We start from the raw sequence: 25,652 nt of genomic DNA, 5'->3' as shown, positions 1-25,652 counted from the left end.
CAGGATTCATCGAGGAAGTGGCCACTGCGTCGAGAATTTTGGAGGTAAGTTTTTCTTGTAGTTCATGTCCCAGTTGACATATATATATATATATCACTCAAGCGTTGCCCCCTTTTTCATTTCAAATTTTACTCTTGTTTTAAATAATTGAAAGCATATATATTTTTTATATTGGTTTTAATATAATGACAATAACCTGAATTATAATTAAAATAAATGTACCTAATGGAATTATTAAATTATATGCACCTTATATAAAAATATGAAATTTTAATTTGCTTTAAAAAAGGGGGAGATGAGGAAGTGAAGATGAAAGGGTAGGAAGGAGGAAAAGAGGAGGTGAATAAAAGGGGTTGTTTAGCGAGAAAGCAACCAGGTAGGGTGGGTAGAGGGCATCTCGCGCATCAATACCAGCTAGATGCAAAGACTGGCATATTTTTTTGCTAACGAGGAGGTCATGGAATCCACTCTTGAGCTAGCGAGGGATATTTTTTTTGTGCCAGCAAGGACCTCATCGGAAGAAACTCGTTACAAATTTTAACACTACGTATGAGGGGAAATTTCAACTACTTTTCTAGTTAGATTTAGCCAATCAGAATCCCTTGACTATGTAGCCACTAGCTTTGTGAATGCGATCAATGAAATATGTATACTTAAATCGCAATGGAATCAATGCATAAAATCACGAACGTACTTTTTTTCCATCCCCCAACATCCCTTTGCCTTAGTCCTAATGAATTTAGCTGATTGGCCAGATCTTCCCAAAACACAGCCACAATTTCTGGTGACCTTTTTGTATAATTTGGAGCTATGTATGTCTGGATATTCGCTCAGCAGATTTACCCTTCACTCTTATTGCTGACCCTTGTTTTTTCGTTTTGCCTAAAAACAAACAGTTCATTATTAACAACATAAGATAACGAAAATAAAGTTATTTTTTGTATTACTTACATTTTAATTAACTATTTAAAAAAAAAAGAAAACACTTTCCGCAACAAGAACTTGTCGGAGGACTTCGGAAAATTGTATGTTTGTATCTGTCAAGAATAAAACCAAACAAGTACTTCATCGCAAAGCATCGCATGCAAATTGCATGCATTTAATTTTGTCGGAGAGAATGTCCGTTCAGCTGATCAGACAACTACCTTAAAGCAAAATGTCTCCGATTCGGAGGAAATCAGAAAGAATTCCGCTCCGACCGACGGTTACCTCGATAGGGCCGAATGATGCGAATCTAGAACCGAACTCACTTTTCTAAAATAAAATACCCATCTCATGTAGTGGGACAAAGATCTTAATCCGAAAAGTAGCTCATAGCAATCCATCTAGGATTTAAATTATACGTAAGCGTGCAACTATCTGAAAAAAAAAACAACTTTAGTGCCCGAGCGAATAAAACCGAAAAAAGAAACAAACACCCCTTCAGTATTGCACCAAAAAGTAATAAAACACAAACAATTATAAAAATAGAAACTTTATTTTGAAAAAGCACATTCTGTAGGACATTAGGAAATCTGTTTGTGTGGAACTTTCTCACAAATATAATATTTAATTTTCTTAAATGCATTAACTTAACATTACTTAACATTGAACATAAAAGGTACACTTTTTCTACTTCTGCTTTGGAATCGGCATTAGATCAAAACCACCTAGAAAAAGATAGAAAACGGTAAGTTTAATTTGTGATTTGTAATAAATCAAAAATTTGTAATATTTCAATGTAAAAATAAATAATAGATTATTAGTTATCACATGCGAGTGAATATATATATGTATATATATACAAACCTTGAGAACTGCTGTTTTTCTTGCAAATCCAACCACTATTTCCAGTTTTCTTGCTTCCAGCTGCCGACCCACCCCTTGCAGCTCCTCTCCTGCCACCCCTCTTCTTCGGACTCTTTACTATATATGAACTTGAAACTCCTCCATTAACTGACGTGTTTGCCGCTCTTTTGTACTTCTTGGCCGCACTCCCTCGCCATGACCCTTTCCGCTTTCCACGGTACCCATTTGTTTTACTAGGTGCAACTGAATCCCACGAGGTAGAAAAGTCATCGATATCTTGCATATTATTTTGATTGTCGCCAAATGATTGTTTTGTTGTTTTTTTCCGGCTAACAGAAGCTTTTGGCGATGGAGGAATGGTCATCTCAACATCACTAGCATCTTCTATCAAAGTGTTCTCTTCCAGATCCATTAAAAGACAGAGTTTTTCCGCGGCATGATTTCGAGTGATTTCCAACATCTTCTCACCATATTTATCGTAATTTGCTTTCGTGACATGAGGAATAGCACGCATATCAGCTTCTGTCTCTGGCAAGGACTCTGCCATAGCTTTTAGAGCTTGAATATTCATAATACTTGCCATTGTTGCATTCTTCGTTGCTGCTATAGTTCTACACAGATCCAAAAGTTCTGTATAACAACGTTCTGAAATCGATTTCAGTTCTGGCGGAGATTTACGATCATTACGAGATTGACCTGATGTTGTTGGTTCATCATTTTCGGTTGTTGAATTCTTTGCTGCCTTTTCGGTTCTCATAATGGCAAATCGTATTTCAATTTTCTGAGTCATTAGACTTTGAGCTTTGGGTCCAATATTAATGTAGGCTTGAGGAATGTCATTCGAGAATATCATGTCCTCGCGCAAAAACTCTTCAATAACTAATTTCCGTAGGAGTCGTTGAATGTCATTTTTGTCCCAATCTTTTAGACGTCCATGAAAAGGCAGTGTATTGTGTCTGTTGTCGACAATTTTCTTTATCAATGATCCCTTGAGGACGTCAGCTAAAAACAAAAACATGGTTTAAAAATAAATTAAATAATATTTTTTATTATTCTGTAATGTGACATTTTTACTAATTGTCCATACCAATGTGTAGTAGAGTAAATCTGGAACGGCCAGAACAAATGTCTTTAATAGCGCGAAGAGCTACCTTGCAGTCTTCAGTTACATCCAATTCCTGAAAAAATAAGATATGTATATTAGATGTGTTTTTTTTTTTTAAATCTGGTTGTCTTAACATAATCCTAAGCTTTTATGCATTTAGTATTCGAAAAAAGTTCTGAATTTGAAATTCACGTCACTTGAAAAACTAACTTGTTGCCTTGCTCAAAATGCACGTTCAAAGAATGAATGAAGTCCCTTATGTTGTCTGAACCGGCCCATTGACTTGATCGTTAGGGAGATTTTTCTTGACTTATTTTCCTATAAAGTTGCTTTAGATGGACAGGTTCAGACGCCATAAGGGACTTGAAAGTATTGTCCAGCTGCCAAAAAATTACCTTCCAATTAAGAGAACTTTAATGGAAAGTTGACTGGAAAGTTAGTCAAGAAAAATTTCCCTAACTATTGTGTTGGATAGGGTATTTTTGGATAGGTAGATTTTTAGAAACCTTGTTAGACGATTGGTATCACTGTCAAAAATTAAAAACAACTTTCAGCTGTTCACAAAAAGTAGATAAACATTAAGCTTCGAAGTCAAAACTGTTGCAAAAGAAACATTTAATGGATAATTCAACTGATTCGTCGAACGACGATGAATTGATAGGTGCGTAACAATTTAATAAATAAGAGATAACCTCAATCTGTAATCTATGTTAAATTTTCTCTTAGCTCAATTGGAATTCTATACGATTAATAATTTACTTGCGAAATCTCCGGTTTTAAACGATTTACGTTTAACAAAAAACTATCCTAACAGAATCGAGGATCAATTTTCAAGTTTCTTGAAATCCAACCATGTGTTGAATCAGCTGTTCTGTCAGATACCTACATACCCAGACATTTTTGGATACCTTTGGATTCCTTTGTTGACATTTCAGCTGTTTTTGATCAGCTGTTATTTTAAACGTAAAACACTAACAAAAAGGTAACCGGATACCCTATCTGTCTCAAATTGAACGCCGCCAATGGGTGTGGACAAGCGTTTACGTCACATTGGTATAAAAAACGTGTTTGACAAAATATCCAACATTTGCCCTTTTCGAAATTGCATATTCAATTGTAGTTTTTACTTAAATTATAAGACAATAATGTCTGAACATGCATAGGTTTTTCATGCAATAAATATGCAAATAATAAAATAAATAAGTAAAATAAAAGACTACTTGTTAAAAAAAAAGAATAATGTTGCCACTGGTTCTCGTAAAAAAATTAAATACAACAACAAAATATTTTAATTCTTGCTTTTAAATACTTACTTTCAATTCCGATTCAGTCTTCAACCAATATGTAAGCATAGGAACGCGAATTTAAAATTTGGATTTTATTAAAAAATTATTGTTGTAGTGGTACATAAAAAATATTTACAGCCAATTTCATGCTTGGGAAGTCTTTTCTATACAGTCTAGGTAGGTAGTTAGTTTTTACACGATCATCCGAAGTAGATGTTAGTGAAGTAAAGATCAAAGTTTGAAGTTTATTACACTTGACCATCTCACCACTTACCTTGGCAAAAATTGAAGTTCAAAGAATGCAGTTGACTGCAAATGAAGTCTCTTATATTGTCTGAAGTTTCCAAATTTTAGGGCTGCTACGACTTATTCGGAGCCTAGGCCCACAAGGAGCGGTTTATCCGGCTCCCCGTCCGTTGAGTTATACTAAGTATCTGGCCCTCTAGGTTGGGGTTGTGCCGTCGGGGTGACTTCCTGACCACGTAAAAAATACCTTTGTTGTGAAGCACTAATAAGACTCGGAGACGGACGGATTTACTGTTGACAACCCAAGCAAACAAAATAAGGACAACGAACTTCGGATCTATTCGTGGAATGTTAGGTCTCTTAACAGAACACGAACAATTAGCGGAAGCTCTAAACTGCTGCAAGGCAGATATTACCGTTATCCAAGGAGTGCGATGGGATGGAACGGGCAAACGCAAACTAAAAGACTGCGATATACACTACGGCGACTGCTATCAGCGTCTATTTGGGTTCGGATTTTTTGTTGGAACTAGACTCAGGCAAAAAGTCTTGAGTTTCAACAGTGTGAGCGAGCGCATCACGACAATCCGCATCAAGCCTAAATTCGCCAAAATAAGCCCAAGAAAGATAAAGACACCAAAGACATATTCTTCGAGCTCTTGGACAAGACTTATGAGCAGTGCCCTGGCTATGACATTAAAATTATCTTAGGAGATTTTAACGCTTGCTAGGAAGAGAACACATCTTTTGTGGCACAATCGGGAGATACAGCCTGCATGACACCACCTCCGACAACGTTTTGGTAGCTAGTACGCAGTTCACACATCTTAATATCCACAAGGGGACATGGAAATCTCCTCACCAATCAACCGGCAACCAGATTGACCAGATTGCGGTTGACGCACGACACTTCTCCAGGATACAGGATGTCCGAACTTTCCGAGGGGCCAACATCGACTCGGAGCACTACCTCGTTGTAGCCAAAGTACGGCTATGGGCATCCCCGTCTAAGCCAAAACAAGGAAGAACTGTGAGAAGTTTCAACGTTAGACGGCTACAATCGCAAGAGACTGCCATGTCCTTTTTCGATCGAGTCTCTAATAACCTCTTAAGGAATCCTATGCTGCTTGCATTAAGCATTGAAAACCAGTGGCACCATTGCCTGCAGCCATCAGAGATGCCGCCTCTGAAGTGCTAGGTTTCACACGGCCCCCTGGTTTGACGACGAATGCCGGCAAGCGCACGAAGCGAAACAACACGCATACAAAACGGCGCGGCGCAGCACAGAACGACCAGAGCTGCTCGCGAGCTCTACGAGCAGAAGAGGAGAGAGGAACACCGGTCCTTAGATGGAAAAAAAGAGAGCACGAAAAGCGAGCGATCGAGGAGATAGAGGGATGTCACAAACCAAAAGGTAAAAAAAACTCCCAAGGGTACCAGCCACGAACCGAAGCCTGTAAAGACGATCAGGCGAACATCGCAGTAGAACAGCAATCTATGTTGATAATATGGAAAGACCACTTCTCCAAATTATATCACAGCGATGACGAACCGAATTCCTCTGTAAGGGAGGTAGAACCACTCAAACTAGGCGACTCAGATCAACAATTCCGCCTACCCGACCTCGACGAAATGAAGATAGCTATATCTAAACTGAAGTCAAACAAAGCTGCTGGAGTTGACGGCATCGCTGCCGAACTATTTAAAGCAGCAGGTGATGACTTGGTAGGGAGCATGCACCAACTCATCTGCAAAATATGGTCGGAAGAAAGCATCCCCGATGAGTGGAATCTCAGCATATTGTACACGATACATGAGAAAGGAGACCCTCTAAATTGCGCCAACTACAGAGGGACCAGTCTCCTTAACATTGCATATAAGATCCTCTCTGCCGTATTATGTGAATGTCTGAAGTCGATCGTCAACAATATAAGAGGGTCAGACACAGGAAAGTCCACTATCGACGAAATATTCACACTATGGCAGATCTTGTAAAAAACCCAGGATCTTCAAATCGATACCCACAATCTCTTTATCGATTTTAAAGCCGCGTACGACAGCATCCATAGGGAAGAGCTCTGCAGAGCAATGTCTAGTTTTGGCATCCCTAAACCGTTTGTGCAGAATGACGATGGAGAATGCACGCTGCTCTATCAAGGTCGGAAAAGATCTTACGGATGCATTTGATGTCAGAAAAGGTTTTAGACAAGGCGATGTACTGTGATGCGAATTCTTCAACATCGTTCTGGAAAGAATTGTGCAAAACTCAACCGTCAACACTAGAGGCACAATCTTGCAAAGGTCCATCCAATTACTCGGATACGCAGATGATATTGACATAATTGAAAAAAAACGTCACCATGGATAGCTATAACCTCGAGGTAGTTGAGGACTTTGTCTGCCTAGGCACCGCTATAAACACAGACAACGACACCAGAGCTGAAATGAAGCGAAAAATAACTCTTGCAAATCGCTGCTTCTTTTTACTTAGAAGGCAATTGAGAAGTAAAGTCCTCTCTCGAGCATCTAAAATAACCATCTATAAGACACTCATCATCCCGGTTCTCATTTATGGCGCTGAGGCCTGGATCCTGTCAAAGAAAGTTGAGAGCGTCTTAGGATCCTTCGAGAGAAAAATTCTTCGGGTGATTTTTGGTCCCGTACGCATAGATGAAGAATGGAGGAGAAGATATAACGACGAATTAAGTCCAACGGGTAGATGGCTGTGTCATGTAGAGCGAATGGGCATCAACGCTCCAGCCCGGAAGGCCTTCGAATCCAATCCTGAGGGACGGCGCAGTAGAGGAAGACCGCGACTCAGGTAGCGCACCCAGGTGGGAGAAGACCTCAACCAACTTGGCGTGCGAAACTAAGGACCGAGCTGGCTGGAGACGCATGTTGGTTGAGGCCCAGGTCCGCGGACTGTACCACCACCTCAAGTAAGTAAGTTTTCAAGTTTTGAATGTTTGTCGGTTTTAATTTAGGGGTGAACAATTTTGCCGTTTAGAAGTTATTTTATTTGTATTCCCAATATTATTTTGTATTGTTTGCTTTTACAATGTTTTGCTTATTTGGTTTTCATACATTTTCGAAAAATACAGAAACTGAAACAAGGTCTATGGACTTTTCTTAACACCGTGGGTAGGTGAAATGTATCACGTTCGTTGTTGGAAAAACATTAATGAGACTTAGTCATATTTTACTCTGCAATTTAATTTTCATTGTAACTTGTTTATTGTTTTTGAACACAAAGTATAACTAAATGAACATTATGGCATCTTTAAAGACACCATGTCCACAGACACGATTTGACTTCTTTCAACAAACAAAATATCTACCTATGGAAATATTGTACTTAACCGAGTTCCAATTTTTCAATAAATTGAGTTTTAAAGACTAGAACCTTGTTAAGAAATTGGCTGTTAAATATTTAATTTTAAATTAAGATGTATGTTTAAAAAGTTATAAAGTCATAGTGCCACTAAACTAGCCAGTTTTTCAATATCTCATAAAAAGTTAAAATAAAAAGGTTTTTGAGTTAAATAAGTTAAAAGTTAAAAAGAAGGCGAAAGAAACGAAAAGATTCCTAAGGCACATTTGCACTTGCAAGATCAAAGTAACCTTCAAAAATTACGTTCACTAAACAAGTAAAAGTTTACTTACCACATAATCTTTTTTTTTCAAGCAATTATCACATGCCGTCTGACGATTCTGTAAACACTGTTCGCTCGTGAAGTGTTCGCCAAAATAGTCCAATTGCTGAGCCCTTCGACAATCGCTTACATTTTCGCAAAACCCAACAATTCGATTCAGATTATCTATGTGAATTTTTTTAACATTATAATCGCATCCACCTTGAATAACAATAAACAAAATGTTGTTAATATACATTTAAAAATTATTATTACTATTCTTGTCTTACCGTCAGCATCAATCATTTTTTTATAGCGCAACATATCGCCATAGTTATAGTAGAGTATGCAATGAGCAAGTTCACCGTCGCGTCCAGCACGACCAGCCTCTTGATAATAGCCTTCAATGCTCTTTGGCATTGAATAATGCAATACAAAACGTACATCTGGTTTGTCAATACCCATGCCAAAAGCAATCGTCGCACATATAACACGAAATTTATTAGTAATCCAATCTTTTTGTCTGGATTCTCGAAGATTATCGTTAAGGCCTGCATGATAACTGGCTGATTTAATACCACACGAGTTCATTTTATCGGAAACAGTGTCACATTCTTTTCGCGACAGACAATAAATTATACCACTTGACGAGACGGGCTGAGATTTTATGAATTTTATAATTTCATCAAAAGTTTTTACACCTTTTTTTGGTAAGACTGAATAACGCAAATTTGGTCGGTTGAAACTCGATAGAAACCATTTGCATTGAGTAAGACCCAATTGTCGTAAGATATCAATACGGACGCGAGGGGTTGCTGTTGCTGTTAGAGCCATTGTTGGGACATTTGGAAACCGTTTTCGAAGTATTCCCAACTTTTTGAAATCTGGTCGAAAATCATGTCCCCATTGAGAAACACAATGAGCCTCATCAATTACAAATCGGCTGATGCAGTTTCGGCTGTAGAGTAAATCCAAAATATCCTGCAAGTACAAATTCGAATAAAATATTACTTTAAATACCAACTACTTCTTATACACACAATATACTATTATACTCTGTTAAATTTGAATAGGCATTACAGGCCTTATAGATGAGCAAGGCACTCAACTCAAGAAATAGCTACTAAAATAAAAACAACACCCCTGAGTTATACTGAAATTGTTTTTGTAATATTCCATAAACCCACATTCTCCTTCTGAAAGGAGACTGATCGTTATTTTATCTCACATATATTGGGGTGAACATATTTTTTTCAGAGTTACAATAATTATTCGTTGATAAACATTATAATACCCTTTCTTTGGTTGTTGCTATGAAGCTTTCTTATAACTTTAGGGAGTATATATTTCAAATTTAAGGAAAAAGGTGTTTTCGTGTCTTGTTTTTCCGTTTAAATTATTATATATATTTTTTTAAAAGGTTTAAATGCAGCTATACAAATATTAATTGGGTATTTTTCTAAAGGAAGGATTACATAACTTCAATTTTAAATGTCAAATAATTCTTTAGTTTATAAAAATAGGCCAGCACACAAATAGTGATTGTCGATAGGACTGCGTTCATCATCCGGAACTTCCACAAAAAAAAATTATGAGTAGGGTGGCTGAGTTCTAATTGTAAAAACGATATGGTAAAAGCGGAGTTGTTAAGAGAAGTGAAACGTTACAAGTCAAAGTATGAAAGCTATGTGCTGCATGAAATGACCAAATCTGAACAAAATTAATTTGTTTGATTGCCCTCTTAAACTCAAGCCCGTAGAGCTTGTTTAGTCTCAAGTGAAAGGATTTGTGTTAGGCCGAAATTAGTCTTTTGAATTTGCAAAAGAAAAAGATCTTTTAAAAACAGGATTTACGAAGGTTGACACTGAAAATTGACAACACTGTGTCCAACATGGTGAGCAATTGCTTTATTTATTTATTGAATTCGTTAAACAAACTAACATTAGAACTTAAGACTAATATTACATTTATTCTTAGATTACTTACTTACTTACTTAAGGTGGCGCTACAGTCCAGTGTGAACTAGGGCCTCACCCAACAAACTTCTCCATCTAGCTCGGTCCCTAGCTAGATGTCTCCAGTTACGCGCTCCAAGTTGGGTGAGGTCACCTTCCACTTGTGCGCGCCACCTGATCCGCGGTCTTCCTCTACTGCGCTGTCCTGTGGGTGCGGATTCGAAAAAAAAGCGCCGCTTTGCGTGCCTGTTGTTTGGCTGCATTTGCCTGCCGACATTCCTCATCAAACCAGGGGTTCCTTGTTGGTGGCTGTTTGAAACCCAGCACATCAGAGGCGGCTTCTCTGATTGCATCTTGGCAATGTTGCCACTGGTTTTCGATACATTGTGTTGGCGGCAGAGAACTTCGAGAGAGGTTACTTGTCACTCGGTCGGAAAAGGATTTGGCGATCTCTGGCGATTGTAGCCGTTCGACGTTGTATCTTCTCCCAGCACCTCCCTGTTTTGCCTTGGGTCTGGAGATCCGAAGTGCTACCCTGGCTACAACGAGGTAGTGGTCCGAGTCGATGTTAGCTCCTCGGAAAGTTCGTACATCCATAATGCTGGAAGCGTGTCTGGCGTGGATCGCAATATGGTCAATCTGGTTGACGGTAGATTGATCTGGAGAAGTCCAAGTTCCTTTGTGGATGTTGAGGTGTGGAAAACGCGTACTGGCTACCATGACGTTTCGCCCCGCAGCAAAATCTATGAGCCTGAATCCATTGTCGGAAGTGTTGTCGTGCAGGCTGTTTTTCCCGATTATTCCACCAAAGATGTCTTCCCTTCCTAGCTTGGCATTAAAATCGCCCAGGACTATTTTAATATCGTAGCTAGGGCACTGCTCAGTGCTCATATGTTTTGTCTAAGAGCTCGAAGAACATATCTTTGGTGTTGTCGTCTTTCTCTTCTGTGGGGGCGTGCGCGCATATCAGGCTAATGTTGCCGAATTTAGCCTTGATGCGTATGGTCATGAGGCGCTCATTGATGCACCTATAGCTCAATACTTCTTGCCTTAGTCTAGCTCCAATGACGAATACGCATACAAATAAGCGCTGTTGGTTTTCGTGGTAGCAGTCACCATAGTAAATATCGCAGTTTTCCATCCTCTTTTTGCCCGGCCTATCCCATCGTATTTCCTGGATGGCGGTGATATCTGCTTTATATCGTTCTAGGGCCTCCGCTAATTCTTCGGCCGCACGTAGTCTGTTAAGGGACCTAAAATTTAACGTGCATATCCGAAGTTCGTTTTCCTTTATTCGTTTGCATTGGTTGTCAACAGTAAATCCGTCCGTATCCGAGGCTTGTTGGTGCTTCGCAACTTTGAAAGCTTTTACGTGGCCAGGAAGTCACCCCGACGCACTCCAAGGATGGGGAGCCGGATAAAACCGCTCCTTACAGGCCTGGGCTCCGAATAAATCGAAGAAGCCCTATAAGGTGTTCACTAAGTAGTTCAACCTTACTGGAACTGTAGACGCCACCGTTGATTCCATCTCGGGAATTCTCCGCTGCCGTCTGGATAAGGAGAGGTGCCTTAGTGGAAACACCTCTCCCCACCTCTCTCGTTTGCTGCCCCCAACAACTTTCCACTGGGGTTGGAACCCAATCTCCAGTTGAGGTACTAGGCACCCGATGTTCACCACGTAGAGGTGAGAGTAGGAGTTGATAGACAGAGGTTGGTTTTAAGAAAAAAACCTGTGGACGCTTGTGTCCTCTTGAATGCACATGTCTACCATTTGAACATCTTATTATTCTTAGATTAATAGATTTACAATGCTTTAAGCAATTTACAAAAAAAGCTAAACTGAAGTATTGAACAAATTTACTTTAAATGTTTTACTTTTAAAATCATCCCTTACGAAATTAACCAAAAAGTAATACTTGTTGTAAACTGAAATCAATTGGTTGAGGGGAATGTTTTTGCCATAGTTCGATCTGCTCGATATAGGACGCAAAGGAACTTGTCTTTTAATACTTGAACGGCTATAAATAAAGTTTAATTGTTCCAAAATTGATGGTGATATGACTGACCCGTAGATTAATTTTATAATAAAGCACAGCTGAATGTACTCTCTGTGTTTAGAAAGCGATGGAAGATTTATGAGCGTGAGTCTATGATAGAAGGGCGGAAGTTCGAGCCTATTGGACCATGGGAAGAAACGGAGGCAGAAGCGCTCTTGAATCTTCTTTGAACTCCTTCTATTCTGATTATATGGACTGAATAAAAGGATGCCCATATTATGCAGCCATATTCCAATATTGGTCTACCAAATGCTATATAAAAAAGTTTAAAAATATAAGGGTCGCGGGTAAACCACATTGATTTACATTTGTCTATGTTTAGCAAAAGCTTATTTATAAAACACCATTCGTGAAAACTATTTAGATCTTCTTGTAGGAGTCAAGTGAGTCAATACGTTTCAAAATATGAATGTCATCAACGTGGATTAAAACAGATGAGTATATAATAGAAGTTAAGTCTTTAACGTACAAAATAAACAGTAAAGGTCCTAAGTGGCTACCTTGTGGTACGCCAGAGTTGGTATACAAATATGATGACCGCTCATTCCTAAAACCTACGCTGTATGATCTATTATATAAGTACGACAAAACCCAACTAACAAATTTATCGGTAAAGCCTAGGGATTTAAGTTTTGAAGTTAACGTTTAATGACACAATTTGTCAAAGGCCTTATGAAGTCTGTGAAGACACAGTCACCTTTTTTCCGTTTTTCAAACGAACAAAACCATGTTGACTTTCACAAATTATAGACTTACAATTAAATAAATAAATAAATAAGGTGACGCAACAGTCCGTAGAGAACCAGGGCCTAGTGACTTACAAATCTCAACCATTCTTGTGTGCGAGTACTGTAGTCAGGGATGGAAGGGACTTACAGTTTATATGCCGAATCCGAACGGCTAATTTCAGAAAGCACTTTTTCATGACAAGATTTACTCTTGGAGAATTTGTCAATTCCTCGCAAGAGGCATCACCGGTGAATAAAACATTAGGTGGCACAGGCAGGGATCGAACCCAAGACCTCTCGAATGACAGTCCAACGCACTAACCATTATGCCACGGGACCACAATTAAACGATACGACTTAACAAATAATGGGCTCAAATAACTTAGGGTTGACGGACAGTTTTGCAATGGGACGATAATTTTGTATTTCATTTGTACTACCCTTTTTATGTATCGGTGTTATTCGTTAAAAAGAATATGCAGACGATAAGATAAATAGGATGAGAATTTTTTCAAAATACAGGTATTTTCATTTACTTGCCGGTTGGTTCTAATTGCTGTGGAAATAGCTGATGGTGATAGAACCTTCGCTGAAGGCTAGTTTGGTCTCTAGAATACGTTATTTTATAGACCAGCTTGTGCTATTATGTTGGGTATTAGAGTGGTTGGGAAAGCATTTATGCTTCTGTGCACAGATTGATGTTGTTTATAGTTGATTTAGGAGACTTGCCGTAGATAACAAGACCATAATCTATTTTACGCAGTACAAAAGATCTTGTTATAGTATTTAGTGTGTTTATATGTACAAACGATTTATTGCTAGATAAGTATTTTACTATGTTTGCAGCTAGGTTCTTTTTAAGTTCAGTACAATTGCAATGGGTCGTACAGTTATACTTATTATTAAAATAAATACCTAGATTGTTAACATATTCTATGGTCATAATATTGAAATTGAAAAAGACTACTGCACAAAAAGGCTTACGACAAACGTGCATTGTTTTACATTTATCAACAGATAATTTGGCACCTTAGGTAACAGACTAAGTCAAAATGTCTGTTAGAACATTTGAAAAAAGAGTTTGCTGTTCTACCAGGCTGTTGTGCCTACATATGACACATACATCGTCGGCGTAGATATAGTGATCTAATTGGAAGTTTTGGTTATTATATTTAGAACGAGTGTCATCGAAGGCAAATAAAACTAACACGACTAATCTGGAAATCCTTGGGGATGTTATTTTGGAAAGAATAAGACTCTGAAAAATAGTTATTTTACTTAATGCAGTTTTTTCTTCTTGACAAAGAGGATTTGATATAGTTGAACATTTTGAGCCCAACATCCCAAATTTTAATTGAAGCTAGGATTTGATGAATATCGATCCTGTAATAGACTTGTCGAAGTTTGGGGACAGAATGGTCATATGATTACGAACCAATAGGGCTTTTGTGATGTAGTCTTTAGGCAATAAAAGACGAGATTTTTCGATATCCATTTACATTTATTAGATTTTCAATTATATTAATTTATTTTTTAAAAAAGAATTTTACTTTCAATCTCGTATCGTTAAAAAAAACAATATAAGATTAAAAGTGCGTATACGCCAGAAAGTAACACTTTTAAGGGCACAATTAAAAAAACATTCACTTTGAAGATGCTGTCGTATAGAACTATGGTGCTATATGTAATGAGGTGCTAAGTTAAAAGACTTTCGACTTTAAAGCTTGAAAGAATATTGTTAGCACAAAAAAGAAGAATATCGATCGATATGCTACACTCACGAACTGGAAGAAATCCACCTCAAAGCAGATTTTTCAGAAAATTTAAGACTTCAGTAAGTTGTTAAAGAAAGAAAAACCGAAATGACTTTGAGACTTTCCTTTGGGAATTATTGATGACAAGAGTAGTGTTATTTTAAAATTAAACTTCACGGTATGCGGTCATAAAAAAGTAATAGAATTTACTTACCTGGAACTTTACTGAGTTTGATATCTTTTCAGGTGTGACATAAAGGATTTTAATTTTTGGTGGCTGACATTCTAAATCAACAAAAACACCACGCACCTCACTCAAACTTTGTTCCCCTGATAAATTCTTTGCATAGATCTACAAATTGAAGGAAAACAACATTAAAATAATTTCTAGTTTTTTGTTTAAATTATGGTAAATAAAACTTACGTCCAAGGAATTTAATTTATTGACTTGATCCAAAATTAGAGACTTCAAGGGACTCACAACAATAGTGACACCTTCAGTTAAAATACTAGGAAGCTGATAACATAGAGATTTACCCCCACCCGTGGGCATTAGTACGAAACAATCGTGGTTTGTGAGTGCTGCGTTAATAACCTGTAACTGATTCGGCCGAAAAGTCTTTAGACCAAAGCTAAATTGTAACGCCTCCATTAGAGTACTCGAATGCGGATAGTTATGACCATCGAACTCGCCTGTAATACCATCGTTGTTTATGTTCGAATGGAATTTTCCATCAACTTTCTGCGCTGATTTGTTTGGAAGATGAGTATTTTTTGGTGAACATGAAGCCTGTGATGAGCTTGGACTATACAAATTTCGATTTTGCATCGCTAAACTAGTCGAAGGATTTTGAAGCTCAAGGAAACTTCGAACCTGAATTAAAGGTGCAGTCTTCGGTGCACTTTTCGGTGCACTCTTTGGTGCAGCTGCTACTTGTGAAGCGCTTTCGAACTTTTCAAAATCATACACTTGCCATCCGTCGGCATCGACCTGTTCGGGTGTTGGTTCTCTTTGTTTGTCCTCGAAAAGAATTCTCTGGCCAGTGGTTTTGGATTCCTTGTCATTTTCCACTCTTGTATCCTCAAAATCTTTATAAATAAAAGAATCATATTCGGATTTCTTACCATGCAGCATATCTTCATGGCTTTTAATTTCGTGCAGAAAACTATCAAATTCATCAGTATCGTCAGTATTCGCTTTCGAATCACGAACGCTATCATCATCGTCCAGACAAATGACTTGGGGGCTTTCGTTCATATAACTTGGTACCTCTTCGCATAAATCATCAATGAGTTCTTGCCGTTTTCTTATCATATCTTTGTCTTGTCTTTCTGAGATTGGGCATTTCTGCTTTCGAGACCTTTCCTCTAGCTGCCTGATTTCTTCTTCTTCATTTTCTTCTGGATAATTTGAATGAATTGCATTTGAATCAATTTCCATTTGTCGCAATTCCTCTTCCTCATCCGCATCTGGGAAATTTTGGTAAACAGGTTTATTTGTTAACTGTAATTGGTTGGTTTTGACATTTGTAAGCTGACGACTAATCTGATTTTCCTCATCATCATTATCAGAAAAACTTTGGTGTTGGAATTGTTTTTCTCTCTCTTCTTTACGTTTCGAGAGTGTATTTTGAATAAGTTTTGTTTTAGCTTTAAACTTTTGGCGAAGAATTTTAAGCTTTAGAAAAGTATTAGGTTGAAATCCATTAATAGCTGAGAAAAAATCAGTTGGTATTTGATCAATTATATTACAGTATTTTTCAACAAGGTCCAGATAAGTTGATTTGAAGAATGAGAGTCTCGATGCGAGAGCCATTTCACTATCCTAAAATTAAATAATTAATTAGTTAAATTTATTTTTATAAGCAGTTGAATTGAATTGATAAATATTTAGCAGTTGAGAAATTATAAGCAATTTTTCCTGATGTATCGACTTTAGTCCCAAAAACATTTGAAGAAATCTGTGAGGACTTAAAGAGAGAATTGTGTATGAATGGAAAATTGTGTCTGTGAGATGTTTGAATGGACTCCTGTAATGCATAATACACTTTCCTTCAGTGTCAACTTAATAATCTGATCTACAACCCAAAACAGGCACTTAAGTGGTTATAAATACGCTTAACATGTAAAAGTTTACGAAATACCGATACACATTAATCTTGAAGTTTTGAATATCAAAATGATAAGAGAAAACATCCTCAAGTGCGGTTAAAAAAAGAATATCTATACTTGACAGTACGTCTGAAAGTGAGCTCAATGATAAACTGATGAGCATTCCTAGAAGTGCAAGTATTACAGATGAATTGTTTGAGGGGGGGAATGTCACTGGCTCGTTTGATAGAACACAGTATAACAGTAGAAAACCGAAAGGCATGAAACATTGCGGCGGTGTTCGAAAAACGTAATTGTTTCGGTTCTATCGTCTATCATTTTCCAAATTCTTTTTTAATCCTATCCAAAAGACTTAAACTTGTAAATTATAGCCAGATCAAAAGGGAAGACAAATTTCTTGCACCTAGCAGCATTTTTGGCAATATCGATTAATTGATCATTCCATAAGAGGTGATCAGTACCGAGTACTGAAAGTTGATTACTTTCCTGGATGCAAGCGCGACTCATGGATAGTGGCAACGCTTTAACGACAGGAGATAGCATTGAGCTTTTGAAGCAAATGAAAATGGACAATTCTGTCGAGATTGAAAATTATTGAGCTTAACATAGGCTAGCGTTGAAGTTTCACATCCGAAGGACAAAGATGTCAATCTAGAAACGAATATGAAAAGCATACGGTACTTTCGTCAGCGAAGCGATTTAATGGATTTGAAGTGGAAGAAAAGGGAGTCGGGGGCGTAACGGAGACATGGGATGAAACCATCGAATACAACTTGTTTTAAACGGTTAAACAGCTAATTTTTAATCCAACGAAGAACAGATTCATCGATACCAAAAGTTTCAAAAAGAGAACTTGGTGCTTGGTGCCAAACTTTATCGAATGCTTTTGAAACATCAAGTGCAATAATCTTTCTCCAAAACGATGTAAAGATTTGTTCTTCTGTTCGGTTAGATAAACCATCAAATTAACGGTGGACTTATTGCTACGAAAGCCGTACCGCCGGGAATTAAAAAGCTTTCGTTCTTCAAGATATTTCTTAAGCCGATAATTAATTAGCTTGGTTTTTATGATAGAAGGGACTTGAGTGCTATGGCCGATTTTTGGAGGGGGACTAGGATTCACCTTTTTTAGGCTCGGAAAAGGACCTGTAGAGTAGGAAAGATGTTAGATCACTGCTTAGGTTTTGCCGGCGTTGAAGAACATCTCTTCAAATCAATGGGGGGATACTATCCGGGCCAGCGGATTTGTGTATGTCAAGGCCTTTCAGCACACTTTTAACTGCAGGAAAGCGAAAGCAGATGTATTCCATAAAATCGTTTACGCTCTCAAGAACAGGAGGACTCATGACACTCTCTGGGAGCGTGGAATCAACAGCAAACAGTCCTGCAAGTAAATTGGCTTTATCAATCGAGCTTACATAGGGTGTGTCAGCTTTCAAGCCGAGGATGACGTAGTGTTTTGTACGTTTATATACAAAATGGCCAGACATTTTTACTACCTTTGGGACACTGTAGTATGTTTCTAGTCATGAAAAAATTGTATATGTCCATTATAGTTCCTTCTAGCTTGTTCGAACTTATTCCGGTTTTCCTCAGTGGGGTTGACTTTATGAATAACCTCTTTGCAGCTCGAATCAAATCATGAGCTCTCTTTGGGTTTCATACATTTTACACTGTTTGGGACAACATTTCTCATTCCGCAAAGAATATAATTGCAACCATATCTGTGCTAGAATCTACGTCACTTTAGAGAAAACATACCAGTTAAAGTTCCTGAAGAAATCATTGAGACCGTCCCAGTTGGCTTTCTCATGTTGCCAAACGGTTCTAGTAGGGGTTTTAACTTTAACTGGCGTTTTTTGGCATGAGAAATTTGCAGATATGACACAATGGTCTGATGTGTTTAGAGACGATAATACACTGACAGTATATTTATAAGGATCAGAAGTAAGAAAGAAGTCTAGAGTGTTGGCGGATTGGAATGCAACGTCAGGCATTCGAGTTTGCTCGTTAGCAAGCTGAATTAATTGATTTAACTTAAGAAAGACTTCAACATAGCTTCCATCGGGTATTGTCTGGTTAGAAAAGCGATCAGGTGCAAATGCATAAAATACAGCAACAAATTTTAGTTTTATTCTAGCTTGGCTATCTTCCAGTTATGTGTCGGAAGGGATGGATTACAAACTTTGATCATCTCGAGAATGTCCTCGATACCAGCAGGTTCGATTGGAATCCAAATGCGGTCTCGAGGTTGTCGCTAAGGAAGACATTCCTAGCAGACCTAGAGACCTTCGCACCTGGCCCAGCTGACAGCGAGCTTGTATAAGTCACAAGACATCTGGTCGTCACAAACCATGAGTTTGACATGACCCATATAAAAAACCCCATCGCTTATGGAAGGAAGTGGTCCTGGAAGCTCTCTCAAAATGCTTGAAAAGCTACCCGAGAGCTTTACCTTGACCAGCTGCCAAAGATCAGCCGATATTGTGCTCCTGTCAATGACCGCAACCACGACATTGCCCTTCGTGACGTCACTGAAACTAGCCTGTTTTCCTGATGGGATTGAGGATAGTGCTGGTGTTGTGCACACGAGGCCGTTTTGGTGTCGGTATGGCCCCTCAAGAGACCTTTCAGACGTAGAGTCTTTACTAGTGCTTGTTGCAGCAAGAACACTGTTTGCCCATTCAACTCGAGCGGTTTGCTGCGGTGTCCATTCAGCCTCCAATGATGCACCAGAGACCTTTAGGATTTTCGCAGCTTGCCTTTTGTCTATATAGGCTTTTTGAGAGTTACCCTTTCCATTTCTGGATGTACTCTCAGTACTAGTGGTAGGGCCATTATTCACAACCCTGCTACTACTGGAATTAGGTATTGCTACCTTCCTACTCTCGTTTCTACTAACAGCAGAGGAGGGTCCATGGATTGCCACTACTCCCTTCTCTGCGTTGGCCGCAAGAGATACGGCAACAGGCTTTGACGCCGAACCGCGCGCCGCCCGGTCTTGAAGAGATACCGGTCTCATCTTTTTTTCTATTTCTTTTTATTCATTTTTTGGTCCCACGAGTTACAAAGAAAGAGAGGTCCGTTGGTACAGAAATTCGCATATATAGATAAGGCTAGTTAATCCGGAGGTCGAAAGATATCCGGATACACCGTTAGAGACTGAGCTGTTTTTGAATTGGGCCTCCAGCCAGGCTGATCATCGGCACGGGTCGTTTAACACCTTAGATCCAGCCCAATAAAGATAAGATGTGGTTAGAAAGGAAGAGAAAGAACAAGGAGTCAGTTGATGTTAAGAACATCATTCTGATATGTAAGGAAATGATTGGGATCGGTAAACAGCAATTGAGCTACGTTTACCTAGGGTTGAAAGGAGCACCAGAGAGAGGAGCGCTGTCTAGCTTTTTCGCCATTACAACGTGGGAGGTGGGATGAGATTTGGTGACATAAACGTTGGCTTGTATTCCTCGTTTATGTGGGAAGGGGTGATGATTCTACAAAGGTAGAGGGATAAGAACGTCCTTTAGTTTCAGGACTCTCGAGAATCATTGACCTTACTCATCTTCTACAACTCGACAAGTTCGACGTTTAAAAAAAAGCTCCTTAAAATTGTTTTTTTTTTCGTTTTACTCAAATTGTCACAATTGGAAAAGAGGAACTGTGGAATTATAACCCTCAAGTATAACTTGTTCTGAAATGATTTTTCTAATTATTGTACATATATCCAAATGTGCTGTTAATATTTGAGTATTTATAGAAAATATTTGTACGTAATATTTTAATATAAATTGTTTGGTATATTGGTGTAACGTGTACTTACCATCATAATATTAGATTTAAAGTCATCTGTTTGTAGAATACTGCATAAATACTCATCGAGACCATTCTCAAAAACAACAAATGGTTTTGGTTTTTTTTCTTCTTGCACTTCAGGATCATTCTTCGCATTATCCGAGGCAGTTTCCGTTGTCTTAGGTTCATATACAGCTGGCGAATGCTTCTTTGGAACATCAACTTGAACATTCTCGTCATCAACATTAATTGAATCATTTTGTTTAACTGGATCCTCTAAAAACAGTGGAGATTCTTTAAGACTACCTATCTTTTCATTGTTAATACTATTGATATTATTATTATTGTTTGGCAACAATTCGCTTATTGGAAGCTTAATCGATGGAGCTGACTTAACAGGTGATATTGTTGACTGCGTTGCTTTGATTTTTTCAATTTTGTTTATTTTTTCAATATTTCTGTTGATGCTGGACAAGGCTTTAGTATAAACTGAATCATTTCGAATCAATTCATCAATAGAATCTAGACTTAATTTATCAGGTGATAATATGGTTGAGTTATTAAGATTGTATTTACTCTCCACAGGAGATAGTGAATGATTATTAATAAACGAATGGTTGGTCTTATATTTACTCTCCATAGGAGATAAGTTTTCGATTGATTTTTGCCTTTCAAGGCCAAGATCGAGATCAAGATCAAGATCAATTACATTTTCTGCTACTGAATTAATTGATGAGGGTTTAGGTGATGATGTATTCCCAGTGTGACGATTAAATATGTTAGTTTTCTTAACAGGTGACGAACTCTTATACTCATTCTCAAATATTTCTTCATCTGAAGATTCCAGACATAATGCATTGATTTTCTTTCGAACAGGATTCTTGGAAACAGAAGACACATTTTGTAGACCTTTGGAAGCTAAATAAATGTTATGTTTGTTATGTAAATTATCTTTGCTTTGATTTTGAAATAAATACTCACTATTTTGTTCGGTTATGGCGGCTTTTTTCTTTTTTAATTCATTGTAATTTAAAAATGAACTTAAGGAAAGCTGCTTTCCGTTTTTAGAATCTTTTTTACTCATAATTGCATTTGCTGGCAGTGTGTGAATAACTCTTCGATATTAATATAACAAAATAATTATCAATTTTATATAAAGAAAATAGCAGATAAGTTATATTTTTTCTTTAAATGAGTATTTTAAAATTTAAATCCTTTTTGGTTCGTATGGTTTTTTGTTTATGGTTTGTATTTGTTTTATCAACTGACATCTGTCAGTGTCACAAATAAAAGCTCTGTTCAATCAGCTGCACTGGAAGAAAAGTGTAGTTTTCTTGTGTTGATTTGGCTAGTTTATTTTTCCAGGATCTCAGAGCCAGTTTGTATAGTTATCTTAGATATTTCCGTATTTTGAGAAATGTAAAGAAAATGTCTCATGTAATTTTCTTAAAGTGGATTTACATGTTTTTGCAGCTGCATAATACAGAAAAGTGGAGAGAGGGAGATATAATAACATATCACCAACATCTGAAAGTGGGAAAGAATACACAAGTGGTAACTCTTTTCTACTTCCTATAAAATATTATAACTTTTTGACAGTACACAACAGGCAAAGTAAACCTAACAAAACCAGTGAAATAGTAAGAAAATGGGAAAAATATCTTCGTGGAACCAAAAAAGGAAAAATGTTGCAAAGTAAACCTAACAAAACCAGTGAAATAGTAAGAAAATGGGAAAAATATCTTCGGACAACCAAAAACGGAAAAATGTTTGCTATAATTTGGAACACAGTGTTTTTCTTTAATCTTAAAATGAAAGTTAGAAAGTTTTTATATCAAATAAGTTTTTCTAAATACGCTCTAAATTTGCTTGAAACAACAAAAAACGGTGTTTTTTAGGGTAAGTCAAAACCCAAAATTGCCGAGATGGAATCAACGGTGGTGTCTACAGTTCCAGTAAGGTTGAACTACTTAGTGAATACCTTATAGGGCTTCTTCGACATATTTAGAGCCCAGGCCTGTAAAGAGCGGTTTATCCGGCTCCCCTTCCTTGGAGTTATACTAAGGATCTGGCCCTCCAGGTTGGGGGTTGTGCCGTCAGGGTGACTTTTTTGCCACGTAAAAATATCTTAGTTGCAAAACACCAACAAGTCTCGCATACGCACGATTTACTGTTGAAAACCTACGCAAATGAATTCAGGACAACCAACTTCGGATATGCACGTGGAATGTTAGGTCCCTTAACAGACCACGTGCTGATGCAAGGCAGATATTACCGCCATCCAAGAAGTGCGATGGGATGGATTGAACAAACGCAAACTAAAGAACTGTGATTTATACTACGGCGAGTGCTAATGAGAACAAAGGTAGCGTGTATTTGTTGGATTAAGACTCATTAGCATTGAAAACGCTGAAATAAAACAAAAAATAACTACTTGCAAATCGCTGCTTCTTTGAACTTAGAAGGCGATTGAGTAGTAAAATCCTCTCTCGAGAGCCTTAAACCACAAAGATACAAGATAATGCTTTTATTCAAAATTAGTTAGGACAATAACTTGTTGAAATTGTCTGTCAGGTTAAAGTTTTACTATTTATATTTTTGTTTAGCTTGAATTTACTTGAAATATTATATTCATTAACAATTAAATTGCGATAATTAAGAATATATTTAAAGAATTTGTATAGATTTAAATAACATTTGCTATTCTGTATTTGAAAAAAAAATTGGTGCGATTTATTGTTTCAGCTCCTAGAAATAATCTTCGGTATGAATTGAAAATAGGGCAGATGCTGACGAAGTGGTAGGTGTTTTCAGCTGCAACAAGATTACACATTGTGCATAAGCCAACAGTGTCATGCTGAAATGCCCTAGCATTCAAGTTAAGTAATCCACACCTCGTTCCTAAGATCATACTTATCATTTCTCGTGAATTTGAGTCATTAAAATAGTTGGGTATATCTGTGTATGATACATTGCTATATTCATCGTGAAATTGCGATTGTAAGGCACGTTTGGTAGAATCTTTTCACTGTTGTTCTTTTAGTTTAATCAAATGCATGTTGTGGGCATGTTTGCAATCAAAATTAGTTGCTTAAAGTATGCGTGGTAATCTAAAGCTGAGTATACTGAAAACTTTTCGCAAATATTTTAAATGTATTTCAAAGGTACTAAGAAACGCTTTTGGAAGACCGATTTCGATGTTTATAACGTAGTTTGGTGTATTATTTGGTAGGTTGAAACATCTTTTTACGAAAAACCTTTGAAGCTTTTCACATTGTATGTACTCTTTGTACACCGATATTTGAGCACAGTAATACATAATTGATCTGGCGGCTGAGCCATGGATTTTAAACTTTTCTGAATTTGGCACTAACTTATTTTTTAGGAACCTAGACCAGGTTATGATTGCATTTTTTGATGTTACAAGCCTCTTTGCCAGATGTTCAGACCAAGACATATTATATGACGACGCCAAGATATTTATACTCGTTTGTAGTTTTTACTTCTACAACTTTGAAATTCCATTTTTCACTTAATGCTCTTCGGCCTCCATTCCTAAAAATGCCAATTTCAGATTTCTCAAGATTAACTTCAATATTCCACTTATCACAATAGCTGCTGAACTTGTTTATAATTGTTTGAAGTGAAGCTGGACTCTCAGCCAAAATTTCAATATCATCAGCATGCAAAAGAACATTGATACCGATTCTTTCCACTTGTATTCCTATTGGGAGTTCAGAATGTAGGTCATTTAAGAACAAGACAAAAATCAGAGCGCTCCGAACGCAACCTTGTTTAGCGCCTTTGCTCGTTCTAAAGAAATAAGAGATACTGCCTTCATCCCATACGATGGCAACTGTATCTGTAGAGAGTATCTAAAAATGAAAGCCCATGATAGTTAGATATAAGACTAGCGTCACCTTTTTTGTAGAGCGGAAAGATAATTGATTTTTTGAAGGATGTTGGTATTGTTTCTGTTTCGTAGATCCTTTTCAGCGAAGTGTGAATCTCCTCAATAAAAGAATTACTCGCATTTTTATAAAACTCATATTCAAATGGGATGCCGCTTATAACCAGAGCTTTGTTTTCTTTTGAAGATTCAATCGCAATTATTTACCCCATTCAAATCAATTGGGTAATCAAGTTCAGGTAGATTTGTTTCACAGGAATATCTTCCGCTGCTTAATAGATCCGAATTATGGGAGTTTTCGAAATATGACATAAATTCAAAAGCTGTAATTTGGGTTCGAGTATTCGTAGGATTACCGAGTTTCTCTTTGGCCAGTTTCCACCAATCTTCTGCTGTGTTAACACTTGCAAGTCGACTGGAAATGCATTGGTAGAACGATCTTTGTTTTTTCTCTACATAAGGATTTGTACTTCTTATTTGCTTCGCAATAGTTTTTTTCGCTTGCATCGAGATTATATTTTCTGTAAATGTTAAGTAGTTTAAGTGAAGATTTTCGAGCTTTATGACAATCCATATCAAACCAGGGTTTCTCTCGCTCAAACTGGACATTGGTATTTATAGGGTTCTCATATGCTGCATAGATACACTCTTTTAAGGAGTTGCATCGTATTTCAATACTATCCAAAGGCAAGATTTTTGAACAGCAACTTCAACAATTCTGTTCATGTATTAAGCCGGTCCATGGTTAAACCATTTAAGTTTTGGAAGCAACAATAAACGAGGGGAACTTTGCGTATCTTCAAAAGCTTTAGTACCTAAAAGTAGCAGCATGTGATCCGAAAAGGTTGTACTTTCGATTGAAAAATGTTTAATCATTTTCAATTTCCAAAACTAGAAGACACTCATCATCCCTGTTCTCATTTAAGGCGCTGAGGCCTGGACCCTGTCAACCTGGTTAACAGAAAGTAAAGTCCAACGACTTAAATGGCCTTGTCATGTCAACGCTCCAGCCCGAAAGTTCTTCGATTCCAATCCCGAGGGAAGGTGCAGTAGAGGAAGACCGAGACTCAAGTGGCGCACTCAAGTGGATGAAGACCTAAACCAACTTGGTGTGTGAACTGGAGACAGCTAGCTTAGGACCAAGCTGGCTTGAGCCGCATGTTCGTTGAAGCCCAGATCCGGACCGCACTGTAGTAGCAACTTAAGTAAGTATTCCAAAGTTTTAACGGGTTTGTCGTCTAATGGCTATGGCGACATTACCTATTGCACTGTTGTTTTTACAAAACA

General features: G+C 37.6%; 1 protein-coding gene across 2 annotated transcripts; it reads right to left on the bottom strand.

The window, feature by feature from the left end:
* Positions 1 to 1,458: 1,458 nt before the first annotated feature.
* Positions 1,459 to 21,685, bottom strand: LOC129940674 (recQ-like DNA helicase Blm). Of its 2 annotated transcripts, XM_056049081.1 has the most exons (10): positions 21,437 to 21,685; positions 20,484 to 21,373; positions 14,976 to 16,376; positions 14,766 to 14,903; positions 8,348 to 9,038; positions 8,089 to 8,279; positions 4,207 to 4,224; positions 2,876 to 2,966; positions 1,789 to 2,790; positions 1,459 to 1,649 (listed from the first exon to the last, which is right to left on the bottom strand). In XM_056049081.1, the coding sequence occupies exons 1-10, from the start codon at positions 21,537 to 21,539 to the stop codon at positions 1,612 to 1,614; spliced, it is 4,563 nt and encodes a 1,520-aa protein (XP_055905056.1). In that variant the 5' UTR covers positions 21,540 to 21,685; the 3' UTR covers positions 1,459 to 1,611. The 2 variants fall into 2 exon arrangements, with proteins under 2 accessions (XP_055905056.1, XP_055905057.1); XM_056049082.1 differs by lacking the exon at positions 4,207 to 4,224.
* Positions 21,686 to 25,652: the final 3,967 nt, after the last annotated feature.

This window comes from Eupeodes corollae, chromosome 1 (genome assembly GCF_945859685.1).
Source record: "Eupeodes corollae chromosome 1, idEupCoro1.1, whole genome shotgun sequence".
In the NCBI taxonomy this organism is placed as follows: Eukaryota; Metazoa; Arthropoda; class Insecta; order Diptera; family Syrphidae; genus Eupeodes; species Eupeodes corollae.
This window is presented reverse-complemented; position numbering and strand designations above follow the sequence as displayed.